General features: G+C 40.5%; 1 protein-coding gene across 1 annotated transcript in view; it reads right to left on the bottom strand.

The window, feature by feature from the left end:
- Nucleotides 1–13,717, bottom strand: part of camk1da (calcium/calmodulin-dependent protein kinase 1Da) — a 59,458-nt gene that overhangs the window by 21,329 nt on the left and 24,412 nt on the right. Inside the window, 1 exon segment of the mRNA XM_042511769.1 lies at nt 316–447. Coding sequence (XP_042367703.1) covers nt 316–447 — 132 coding nt within the window.

Raw genomic sequence — 13,717 nt, forward strand, 5'->3', positions numbered from 1 at the left:
ATCAATACTTTTCCTCTATATTGACTGGACCACTCACATTTACTTACAACAAAGAAGCAGTGTCTTCACAGAGTTCACTACAGAATTCTTGTGGTTAATACCGCGCAGCTGTTTTGTGCTCAGACAGACAGAAGTTTCAGTCGTGATGTGTAGATGTGTGGTAGGTGGGCTGTGGATCGTGACCTGGGGGCGGGGGGTTTTTTGGGAGGGGGTTGTGATGTGTGGAAGAGAGAGGAGATGCACAGTTGCCCCGGTAACCAGGAATTAGGAGGTTTGTGCGCCTGTGTATGAATGTGTTTTTATAACTGCACTCACTTCCTCAGCACGGCGATCTCGTTCTCGATGCTGCTCTCCTTCCCCTTCAGGGCCTTCTTAGGGATGCACTTCACCGCAAACATCCGACCGGTCAGCTTCTCCTGGGCCAGGACCACCTCGGAAAATGCTCCTCTGTGAACACAAAAAAAGGTCACGTGAGTCACAAGCAGATCCTTTATCAAAAATACGTCCTTTCGTCCTCAACTGGTGCCCTGCTGGTTTTCACACTAATTAAGTTTTAAAGATGCAAAGCTGAGAAGCAAATTGCATTCTGTCGACTGTGAGGGGAAAGCTGCGCACCCTGCAGGGTCTAGTCTGATCTCATCCTTAAATCCTGCCCCCACCACTGCCACCATCACCATCTCGCCAGCTCCACTGTCTTTTTATTTTTCTCTTTGGCTATTTATTCAGTTTCGTTTTTTCTTCCCTTTTTTGTTATTTTTATTTCATTTTTGTTCTATTCACTATTATGTATATGCAATATTATATATATCCCTACTCTAATTATCTAAATTGTGTATTTTCCTCTTAGTGTTGTTTGCTCAGCCCTTCTTCTCTCTTCTATCTTGGCTGCAGACACGCATGCGCCTTTAAGCATATAAACCCGTTTGCATATCAACAACAGAAAAAAACCTATTATGCCTGATTATTATTTTGTATGTTTGTTCTCTTTTTGTTTTGTTTTGTCCTGTCTTGTCCGTTTTTTTCTAAATTCCCATCTCCATTTACCCTCATGTATGCATTACCTGTCAATACACTGTTTTTGTTATTTTTGTGCTGCCCTTTTCACTCACCAATAAAATCACTAAAATCTCGACCCCTGCATAAACCAGCATGATAAAAACAAGAAGCACATAGATGGGTGAATTCACAAAGAACGGACTGCAAACGCTAACAGCACGATGAATTAGGCATCACTTGCCCGGTCTCAAGGTCCGATTTACAAAAGTCATTGCGCTGATGATAATACAGCATAAACACGCCAATTAAGTATTAAGGCCGAGTCCAATTTGCTGTTTAGAAATAAAGGCAAAACAATGGCAGAGAGAATTAGATAAATAAATTCAGACCACGAGGTACAAGTCCTGACTGATGAGCTGCAGGGGCATTCCTCAAAACTTAAGGCAGGGAATTTAAACATGACAGAGGAAAAAATATATTGGGATTTAATGTCCCAGTCTGTCTGTACTGTTGGTGCTGCATGTAGGCGTGACACCCCTTATAAACACGCTTCAGTTACAACCCACTCCATGAAGATGCTAAAACAGTAATTTCACTGTAACTTCATGTGGCTTTTAGCGCTCAACATTGTGAATTGGACTGTTTTTGCCATGAAGCTTATTTGCATGGAAAGGGGCCAATTTTGCACCAATATTACCTCATCTGAACAATAGCACGACTCACATTTTCACTGCCATTCCTGTAGCCAAATTAAACATAGCGAATAGAAGTGAAAAAAAAAACCCTTCTTTTATCCTAAATGAAAAATACAGTCAGAATAACTCCAGATTCAACACTAATGTGAATTCAGTGATATTGCCTTTGAGATCCCATTAACAACAGGTACAGGTATCTGATAATCTTAATTAATAGAAAATTACACTGCAATGATAATGTGATTGGATCTGCCAAGTGTAACATTAGAACATTAGCAATCTCTTTTCATTAATTCACTCAGAGGGACTGCTATGGTTCGAAGTCATTTCAAATTTCTGCTTCTTGCACCATAAAAACTGATGATCCTCAGTAATAATGCCGACACCAGTCTTTCTTTTTGTGTGTGTATACGTTTGTGTATGTGTGTGCGTCGGGACGACAAGCAGGGTGATGAATGAAGATGAGCCTATTGCAAGTTAATCTGCGTGAACCGTGTGTTGACTCCTGTGTCGATCTGCCATCAGCTTCACTGATGTCGCATTAGGGTAAACATCTCTCTATCCTTATCTCTTCTCTCTCTGTTTATCTCTCCTCCCTCAGTCTCTTCATCTGTCATCTCTCCCTGTACAGCATTCAAGCAACCTGCAGCTGACACAAATCCAGATTTATAACCTTCTAAGACCCGCAAAATACACAGTGATATTGAATTTAAGACCATAAGAAGGCTCTTTTAAGGCACTTTATGATCTGGCTGCTTGGTATACTTCTGACCTTAAGTCCATATGAGTTTATATGAGGATAGAAACTGTGCATCAGGCAATAAGACTCTAGAAGACCTGCCTGTGGAAATTAGGCTAGCTAAGTCAGTATCATATATAAATCTCTTTGCCGAACTTTTATAGGCGAGGTTATTGCATTCACTTCTTGTTTTGTCTACTTTGGGACAGAGAAACAAAAAAATGGTGGTAGATGTGAATATGTTTTACAAGTTGTTTCTTATTTACACATTCAGCACACATGGAGCAACATTAGCATTGATTAGAAGTTGTTTTTCTGGCCAACCGATGAACAGAAGTCCAGTACTTGCTCTGCTTTTAGCTCTGTTTCGTTCTCCACTAACTCCTGCTCTTTGCTCCACTATGTTCATAAGCTAGCTGCTAACTTTACCACCACCTTCAACTCACAAAAAGTTGAAAAAGCAGTCAGGTTTATAGGGAAGAATCTGAAAGTGTAATACATTACACCACTGGGAGCAATCAAAAGAAAGAAAGGAAGTGGTGGAGAGTCCAACTGTGTTTTAAGATTGCTCCACTAACCTTTTTCTGTTGATTAAACATTTCATTCTAACATCTGTCGGAGCCCTATATTTACATCAGTCATGACTCAATTCATGAATTAACCCCCAACTCTCCATCTCACTCGCCTGCCTGCCTGGAAAATGAGTCTCGTTTCAGGTTGCCCTTCATACAGTCGACCACCTCACCCCATCACACGTCCTCCTTCCCATTCATTGTCACGCTTGTGTGTATTTCGGTGTGTATATCTGCACTGTTTTTTCAGCTAGTCATTCAAGCAGAAAGAGGCCATTGTGAATGAGCTCCCTTTCATATCAATACGTGCTGCTGTGCAGAACGCCCTCAAGCCCTTTAGAGCGCGAAGCACATTTGACAAGCTGCCCATCTGCCAATTGGGGCGACTGGCCTTAAGAACACCAGCATGCCATCACAGTGGTAAACACTTTGTCGCCGCCTTTCCCGAACGGCTTGCTCTTAGTGTTTTTCTCACGCCTCTCAGCGAGAATCTCGCCCTCCTCTCACCTCCGCTTCCTCCTCCTCTCCCTCCCTCTGTCATCCCTCTCTTTGTCTCTCACACCTCACGCTCCGCACATCTTTTGCAGTGACAAGTGATCAGGCTGTTGGTTGCCCCTGGTGATCGAGGGGGACTGTCCAGCAGCCAATCAGATTGCTTCAGTCGCCCCGCACGCACAGACAACAGACACCTGCTTGCACTGATAATGGCTGTTGGGGGTTTTGGTCGACGTCAAAGCCAGACAAAACAAGTGGGTCGTGCTGTTTGTGTTGTTGCCTCGCTAACATACATGGGCAGACACGCACACGCATGGAGGTTTCCATTCATTACCCTCAGAGAGAGAGAGAGAGAAAAGAGAGACTGGTACATACATGAATGAGCATCCACTGACAAAAAAGCCACACAAGGATACATGTGCTGATAAACTCTCTCTCACACACCCCAGGCCTGTGTGTGTGTGTGTGTGTGTGTGTGTGTGTGTGTGTGTGTGTGCATGAGGGATGTCTTTAACCCAGCTGACAATATGTGAACTCAGCCTTAATCTCCACTAAACTCCACTCCCTCATAATCCCAATAATCCCACAATTATAACAGTAGAGAACACACATTATGTCTGGTAAACTAAAAAAACGACGAGAATTAATATGAGTTCACTTTGATGATGTGACTACCCTTTCAAAATCCAAGCTTTCTCTTCGGTCATTATGAAATGATTACACTGCATTAGCGTAATTACTGTAAGCAAACATTCCTGTTGCATTGGAGACAACTGGTTATCTTTAACTCTGTCTCACACTAGTGGTATTGGCAATTATGGCACGCAGTGGCTCTTAAATTTTCACAGCTGCAGTTCCTGTAAATCATCACAGGTGGGCAGATTGCAGCTGCAGTTGCCTTTGTGCTATGTGATTCTGTCAGTATTTTTCAGCTGAAGGTGTAAAATAATTCAGTGAAAATGCATTAGAGGAATAAATCAGAGGAACAACTGTTTCTAGCTGCTATTGTCCATTTCTAGAATAACGTTAGAACAAATGACTTGGTGTGATGTTAAAGAAAAAGCATTTAAGCATCTCTCAACTCACCGGTCACAACTTCAGTTCAGTTTCACAGCGTTTATTAGCGTTATTTTTGGCTACAACAGGCCGCCATACACTACCTTCTCAGCACCAAACAGCAGACAAACAAAGCTGGCAACAAGCTGGTAAATATTCTTTTTTATTCCTACCTAATTTTAGTCATCATCAGTTCTCTTCTGTAGTGAAATTAACATCATATTATGCATACGCATATTGTGATGGCCCACCAGCAGGTAGTGATATAAAATGCAATGTTTTTCAATTTATGTAATATTCATTCATTGTACAAAATAAGAAAAATACTTCAAATTAGGGGTTATGTTTTGTACATGTTGACTTTGTCAATTAAAGTAAAGAAATTGGTCATATCAGCAGAAATCAGCATGTTTGCAAATATGGATATTTCAATATCTTCCGATACCAATACCGTGCCAATATTATTGTGCATCAATGATGTTAATAAGTATTTGAGCAACACTTCAACAGTGACTCAGCAATAACGTAGCTGAGTACGCTGTTGCAGTGTCGCTTGTAGTGTGAATACAGCTTTACTCTCATCAGGGGACCAGAAAGAGGACCCGAAATGTATGCTAATGTTGTTGCATGTGTGCTGGACTGAAATAAGAAGCCTACTCTAAAACTTATCTATGCATCCACTCAGCTGTGGTAAATGGAGGTTTGACCAACCTTGAACAACTATACCTGCAGCAATTTCGTCCAATAACTTTTCATACTAAAATGGTTATTAGTTTAGGTGTGTAGTGAAATATGTTTTACATTAAAACTAATGTATGCAAACTGTTCCATGAGCCTCTTAATCAGACATTCAGGCCTCTATAACCAATCAGAACAGTCATTTAACAGGTGGAGTATCGAATGCAGAAGGTTAGGAGGTATGCAGAAAAACAGAGCAAAGAGGGATGGTTGTTTTACAAAACGTGTTCGGCAGAAAAATAGGGAAACAGACGTTCATCCCTCCAGTAGTCTCCAATTGCAAAGAGCCTTGAAGCTTTTCTGGAGGCCTGTGGTGGCCTAACACCTTAATAACACGCTTTATGTTGCTTTTTATCTTTGGGATGTCACTTGAGGAAGAGCCCCCCATAATTGCTGCACTGATTAACCTATCCTGCCTTCAGAGCCATAATCAAAACAGGTTGTGGGAAAAACAATGATGACGTGCAAACAATCAACACTGATGTGACGGTCAACAAAATGTGGATAGGCTCTAATCTGCAGTTAGCAATTATGATAATGCAACCAGAAGCAACACAACTGATTACTACATCAGTGAAGAAAAGACTTGTATATCATTTGCATTTAACACACATGCACGCTCTTTTCATTCATGCTGAATGTTATGTCTGAATGGTGGGAAGAAAAGCAGAACTGAAAAAGGTCAAGAGAGAGAGAGGAAGAGAGAGAGAGAGAGAGGGCGACAATATGAATGGCGGCAGAATGGGCCTCCTATTAAAAGCTACCTGCCGGCTCACAAACACACACGCACGCTGTGGGCAGTAGGCTTGGGCAGCATCACCATATTACAGTGTAAAAGGGTATTCAAAAATCCCAACAGAATGATTTACAATGCTGTCAAAAATACAGTCCTTTTTAAAATTCTCATATCATACTGCACATCATATATCGCATTTTATGTCTATTTGCTGGGGGGCTATCACAATAAAGGTATGCATTATATGATGTTAATTCAACTACAGAAGAGACTTGCTGATCACTAAAGTTAGATGGGAAAAAAGTGGATATATATCAATATCGGTATCAGTTATCGGCGAGATGAGCTGTTACATATCAGCATATTGAATATCTGCAAAAAAATCCAATATTGTGCATCCCTAATACATATCTAACATCAAGCAAAAATGACTTCTTGCCTGCCTTAGCCTCTTACTGGTACTTGAATAAAATGTCAGCTAAAGAAGGCTATAAAGAGAAAAAGAGCAGCATTACTCCTGGATGGAAAACAGTGTTTTTGGTATGTTTTGTACAAATTTGTATATCATTATTACATATCGATAACTAAAGGACAACAACCAAATCTAAGCTGAACTTCACCATTGTACATATAATGTATAATAAATCAACAAAATTATGGGAGAAAAAAGTTGTTTTCACTTTCTGAGTGCAGGGCCAGTGAACATACAAGGGCCGATCTAAATCTACTGGTCAAGTGGGGAAAATATGTTTTGTTGGACCCTGCTGTGGGTACATTTGATTGGAGAAAAGGAGCTTGTATAACATCTGGCGGCTGAGTCCACACACTGGGCTCTGTGTGTGTGTGTTCGTGTGTGTGTTGGGGGTTGACTGGCTGACAGTCCCTGCTTGCTGTTACCCGCAGCAACAATGATTGCATTTCCTCCTGTATGAACCTGTGTAATTGTGTCAGTTGAGCTCCACTGCCTCTGTCAGTGCGCCGCGCAGGAAAAGTATTGACAGCAGCGGTGTGTGCATGTGTGTGTTTCTCTATCAAGTGCATATCCAACAGGGAAACAGTCTGTCTCATGCACACACACACACACACAGTGTACGACATAGATAGGAGCGGAGAGACTAGAATAGGCTGACAAGGTGACAGTGACACATTAAACAAGAAGACTGACAGCAGCCATCTGTGTTTCTCAATTTCAGGTTGAAAAGATGTTAACTATAAAAAAAATGTTCAGTCATCAGATTCTTTTTCTTAACTTGATGCAAAAATCTCACCTTAAAGTAAAACTACTAATCGATCTCACATTTTCTTTTGCTGAATGTTTTTTGTGGATGACCTGGTGCTATTATCAGCTGCTGCACAAAAGTATGGTAATGGAAAATGCTTCAGCTAGTGGTTAACCTCACATTTTAGTGTCAAAGACCAAGAGCTTCTCTCTGAGAGCCACCACAAGACAATCATACACAGAGAAATCCATTACAGAAGAGGCTAAGAGGTCATAGCAGGAGAGCTGACCACAATGCAGCAGCACGACAAGCGGGGTCGGACTATAACAAAGCCTTTAACACCAACTGTATGTATCCAAATTTGTTTTACCAACAAGACAACAAGTTCCTGTCCCTAATTAGCTTACTAGGTAATTAGCTACTAGCTTCAAAGAGTCAACAGGTACGTGGATGTCGGACTGTAAGTTTTGAGCTAAATGCTTAAGTCAGTACGTTTACATGCACAGATAAGTTATGGCTCCATTACGTATTTCAACTTCCGCGGGCAATGGTAAGCATATACTGTACATGACAGAGTAAATCGACCCTCAGCTGCATTATCGAGGTGAGTTAGTCCGACTTTGCAGGTATAAGGAATTAGGAGGAAGAATTATGAAGTGAAAGAAGTTGTTGGTGGAGATTTCTGAATAAAAAACAAACCTTTTATGGCCTCATTCAAACTCTACGTCTAAAGAAAGAAAGAAAGAAACAACTTTTTTCTTTTTCAATTTATCTCTCTATTATTTTCTTGATTCACTGATCATTGATGTGGTGTACTTTTCAATGATCAATGATCATAAACTCACTCAAAGGTATTAAGTTTACATTGAAATAAATATGAATCAGATTAAAATATCTGCCACTACAAATAGGTTTTTTAATTCTTTTGGAGCTAGACCATTATGAGGAGCACTCTTAGAATATATAAACCGTTCCACTCTCGGAGTGCAGAGCACACTCTGGGCACAGATGGAGCAGTAGAACATCAGCCGTAGTGAAAGTGAAACTCAACCATTAACTATGCGGGGTGTACAAGTTTGCATTGATTCACTGCAACTGCTCCTCTCACCCACTGATCATCAATCACTGATTTAATTCGCTCTGAAGGGATCAACAAATCAATTAACCACTCTACAAGTCACAAACTGCTGTTGAGGAAAGGCCTGTGCTGCATTCATAGACCTGCAAAAACCTCTGAGTTTAGAGAGGTAGCACAGGATGATGCATGCATTTCTTCAGCAACTGCCACACATTCACTTTAATTCTGTGGGAAACACAGATTGATTACTGAAAATCTTGGCCAGTTGTTGATGGTATAATCAGATTTAGTTCAGCCTGACAATGGTGCTGCGTGAAAAAAATGCAGCCTCATTCATTTCAATGAGATTACACAGAAGGTTGGCAAAAAACAAAACACTGGCAATAAAACAGGACATTTGCCACAATGACCACAAAGCACGGCACTGATCAATCAAATGCATGCAAGTACATATTACTTTTGTAGCCTAAATAGCATTGCTCTACTGTTTCCCTCAAGGTTGCTGGTTTGTGATATCCCATCTCATAGCATTCAAAACCACTGTGAAGTGAATTGTTTGGACATTTAATAAACCTGATTTATTCATTGCCAAAAGTTATTATCTCTACTTGATAAATAAAGTAACTTAATTGTGGAGTGAAAATGGCTTAATGACTTTTGTCTAATTGGCATGATTTAACACCCGTAATAACAAACCTACATAAATAGGGCCGTTAAACCAGAGTCAATGATGCAAACGTATCCTAGACAACACAAAGTCCATTAAAGCCCTTCTGTTGGCTCACAAAGTGGTCAAGTACAGTGGAATTGACATAAATTGAACAGCATTAACAGCACATATAATTGCATTAATTCACCAAGCACAAAATGTTTAACAAGATCACGCTCATCCACAAACTCTCTCCATGCACAATCTACTCTGCAGCCCTTTGTTAACTCCCTGTTATTCAGTGTTTGGAGATCATTGCTCCTGCATCCACTTTACACTGCGATTTTATCAGCTTCTTAACAATTTCCTAATCCTTCCAATGGTTTTCTTCCCTGCTCCTATCACTGAACAGTGTTGTTTCTTAAATTTAATCAATTAGAGCCTCTAAAACAAATAAGAATGGGAGCTAAACAACAAAAAATATTTTTAAAAAAAAACGCAGCTGGGAAATAACCAGCAAGATCACACGCATACACACACACAATAACACACACATGCATGCAGAGAGGGATAATGTCAGTTCTGTAGGTCTGCTGCTGCCTGATCAATAATTAGTAGTTTAATCAAAGCAGAAGCGGTTGCCTCTGAGTGTGTGCTCTCTCTCTCTCTCTCTCTCTCTCTCTCTCTCTCACACACACACACACACACACACACACACAAATCCACAGAGCAGAAGGCCTGATAATGACAGAGCATGGACAAGGACAATTATACAGCGCCATACTACCGTCACCACTGCGTACACTCACACATTAACACACATGCACCATTATTTTCATGTGCTTTGAATACAAAGTAATCTGCTTGGATTGTGTGTCATTGTCTTGATGCCAGCGAAAAGATAGGCTAGTTCCTGAAACACACACACACACACACACACACACACACACACACACACACAAAGTGGTAGTTGAAAGGCTGTAAATGACACAAAGATACAAAGAAAACCCAAAGCAGCGAGAAAATGGAAAGACAAGAAGAAAGAATAACTGAAGTGATTGGAGGGTTTGTGTGAAGCAGATAAGAGCGACATTGACAAAGGCAGAGAGAATGAGAGACAGACCAAGTAATGTAGTTTGCAGGTAGGTGGTGTGGTATGGTGGGAAAATACTTGGCTCGTTCCCTTTTCAGTTTTGGGGACAATCCAATTGGCTGCCAGACAGATAAATTTCATCTGAACTACCCTCCAGCAAGCTGTGTGGTTTTGGTGCACTGGGAGTCTGGAGGGTGACCTCAAAAAGTTTACTTTGTTGCATTTATTGTATAGTATTAGGTTCATTTGGGCTCAAATTGCCCAACTGCTTCTCACATCTGAACATTTTAACAAGAGCTTAAGTGGCATGTCATCCTTCACCATCCTCTCTTGTACTGTAGAGGAACATTTGTGTAATTCTGAACTTGGAGCGTATTTTCCTATGTTTTTGTGTCTAAGTGACTACAGATTTTGAAATGGGTCCATTATTGAGAGTAGGGGTGCACGATAACTATCGGGCCGATAACAGGAAATTATGACGTAATTCCGATAAGTCCGATATCATGACAAAAAGCATATATATTTAATAACATATATATTTTTGTCAGCACGGCAGTGCCTCGCTCCCACTATGAGACCCGAATGGCCTGCAGTGAATGCTGCGTTCACGTGATGTCGGCATAATCAGAAAATCTCTTTCTCACTAGGAAAAATCAAGAATACCCCCTCATGTCAGAAAACAACTTGTTAACTCGGTCATAATTTTGGTAGTTGCTGATTTAAATTGATATCCGCGCTATTTTTCCACGTTACACATAAAAAAAAGAAATATAAACTTAAAAAGGTCGAAAGAACGACTAGCAAACGAGGGAATGGGGGAATTTACGTTACACCTTGAATGCAGCATGCAGCAGTGGCTTACGAAAACAAAGAACATGGCGTCGATTGTGTGGAACTTCTTCAAAGTTTCCGAAGAAGACAGTTCGCTGGTTACTTGTAACAAATGTTCCAAGCGAGTTCCACGAGGAGGGAGAACTAGCACTAATACTTCAAACCTGATCAGCCACCTGAAACATAACCACCGCTTCGACGGAGTTTTGAAAGCGTATGAGGACGCCCGGGCTGCTAAAGACGCTAACGTTAGCAACTTAAAACTTAGACACATCGGCGAGGCTTTCGAAAAATCCAAGAGGTTTTCCAAAGATGACCCACGGGCTAAGGCTTTTGAAGATTTAATCATGGACATGACGGCGCTTGATGACCAGCCATTCACCCTGGTCGAGGACAGAGGCTTTTCCCGTCTGATTAATCACTTGGAGCCACGGTTTACATTGCCGAGCCGCCGCTACTTTTCTGATGTGTGCCTTCCAGCTAAGTATGATGCAATTGCCAAATGTATTCACACTTTGATTGGAATTTGAAGTGGAATATTAAGAAGGAGATGGTGCATGTTGTCTTACGAGATAATGCTCGTAATATGGAAAAGGCAATGAATGAGGCCCTCCCTGTTTTTGGTTTTGTTCATAGTATTGATTTCATGATCTTAGGTATATGTGTGTGTTATCGGTTATCGGTTATCGGTATCGGCCTTTAGGAGCTGAAAGTTATCGGTTATCGGTATCAGTTTTAAAAAACAGTTATCGTGCATCCCTAATTGAGAGAGCACTGCAGCTACAGCAATGAAAAAGGCTGTAATTGTAATTCCTAAGTACAGTTGTGTATTCAATTTCAGTCCACTAAAGGTGCTTATTTTGCCACTGACAGGCTCAGATTGCTATTTTAAGTGTCTGACAACGTTATGGAAAGGACCTTGCAGAGAAATTTTATGTATTTCCTTAACCTACGCTGATCTGATCTTCAGTGGTATACTTCTTTCAAGGTATTTGCTTTTGTGCGGTATTGAAAAAAATGCATTTGAACAAAGAATCTCAGGTTTATTTCAGTTATATTCTAAGAGAGTGTTTATTAATAATTTTATTTAAAAGGCTTCAAGTTTCAATTCTAATAATGAAACAATTGTTCAGTCAAATTAAAAACCTGTTTTATTCCTTTACAGGTCATTGTAACTGATAGTAGCAATAGCTCTGTAATACCAAGAAACTGCCATATTTTCTGGGACTGTTAGCATACCATGAAAATCTCATACTTTTGCATTCCTAATCCACTCAATTTGTTATTCTGACCAAGTCTCGCTCAAATAAAAGTCTGGTTCTTGAATCTCCTGAACTTTTCAACATTGTCGAAATCTAAACTTTCCTGTATTTAAACACAACAAAATATTTCCGGCGGTCCTCTGCCCATCAGCTCTGACTTATTGTTGTTTTCCCAGTAACAAATCACCTCTTTTGAAATTTCAGGATAAGACCCCTTTCTTGAGCAAGACTTGGTGACAATACTAAAAGACAAATGAAAGGTAAGGTTTCATTTCTCTGTCAGACACTTACTACGATTTGAGCCTGTCAGTGGCAAAAACGAGCACTTGTAGTGGCCATTAATTTTGGCACATAATTGCTTGTAGAGATTATTTACAGGTTTTTTTCGCCACTGCAGCTGTTGTGTCTTTGTCAATACTGGACCAGTTTTAAGAACTGTTGATTCCACTGGTCACTTAACACAAAAAATCATAACCCTAACCATAACCCAAAAATACCAAATACCAAAACCAAAAATAATACAGAGTTCAGAAAAACTGCTCTGAATGCAGCCAGTTATTACACACCAAGCAGCGAGTGTGTGTGTGTGTGTGTGTGTGTGTGTGGAGATGTCTCCTTGCACCTCGGCAGGTGAACTTGGTGGCAAGACGAAGACAGGGATTCATTGAAGCCAGGTTGCCATAGCAACATTAACAAAGCATAACAGCTCACGACTGTAACACAGTCTAAACATAAATGTGAATGAACTGATGCAAGAGACACTGAATATTTTCATGTCTTATTCATCTTGGGCAATGAAACTCATTAGAGACCTGTTATGTGTTAACTGGAACTACTTTCAGAACAATACATTTTTAAATAGCCTGTGCTCTCTTTTTAATATCTTAAATACAACCAGCAAGATTTTTTAAGAGGAAGTCCAGTATTGAACATTGACAGTCACACTGTGTGACTTAATGGGTCAGTTTTTAATATTTATTTAGAGTAAATTTAAACGAGTTGAAGAGATCAGCAACAGCAGACCTTAACTTCACAGAGTACACATCTCTTATTATCTCACAACCCGTGAAAAAGATGATCTCAGGACCTGTTGTAGGGTTCTGACCCACGGGTGGACAACTGTGGATCTGAATCGCTATGGCAACGGGAGGCAAGGCGTGATGGGCAAGGATTTCATTACCACTGCTGTGCAACACAACAGAGCAGAAACACTGTTGTCTGTCAAAGACACAGAGTTTTTTTGCAAAACCTTACTAACAAACTAGTCACAATATGTAAAAAAAAAAAAAAAACAACCCCCGCCCCCAGAAAAAGACAAACCCATTAACACCTGGAGTTAAATGAGGTGGAGAGAGCTAAGAGCTTTCCTCCTTGTGTGTCTTCCTTCCTCTTTTTTATGACTGTGTGTGCGCTATATGCCTTAGTAGCTGAGCGCATAGGCTTAAATAGCACTGTTGCCACGGCAGCAATTAAGTGCCAATTATAGTCTGTATTCTCACAGTGGCTCCGACAGCAGAAAATGAAGACACAAGCGAGAGAGAGAGAGAGAGAGAGAGA

The sequence above is a fragment of the Plectropomus leopardus genome, chromosome 22 (genome assembly GCF_008729295.1).
Source record: "Plectropomus leopardus isolate mb chromosome 22, YSFRI_Pleo_2.0, whole genome shotgun sequence".
NCBI classification, from domain to species: domain Eukaryota; kingdom Metazoa; phylum Chordata; class Actinopteri; order Perciformes; family Serranidae; genus Plectropomus; species Plectropomus leopardus.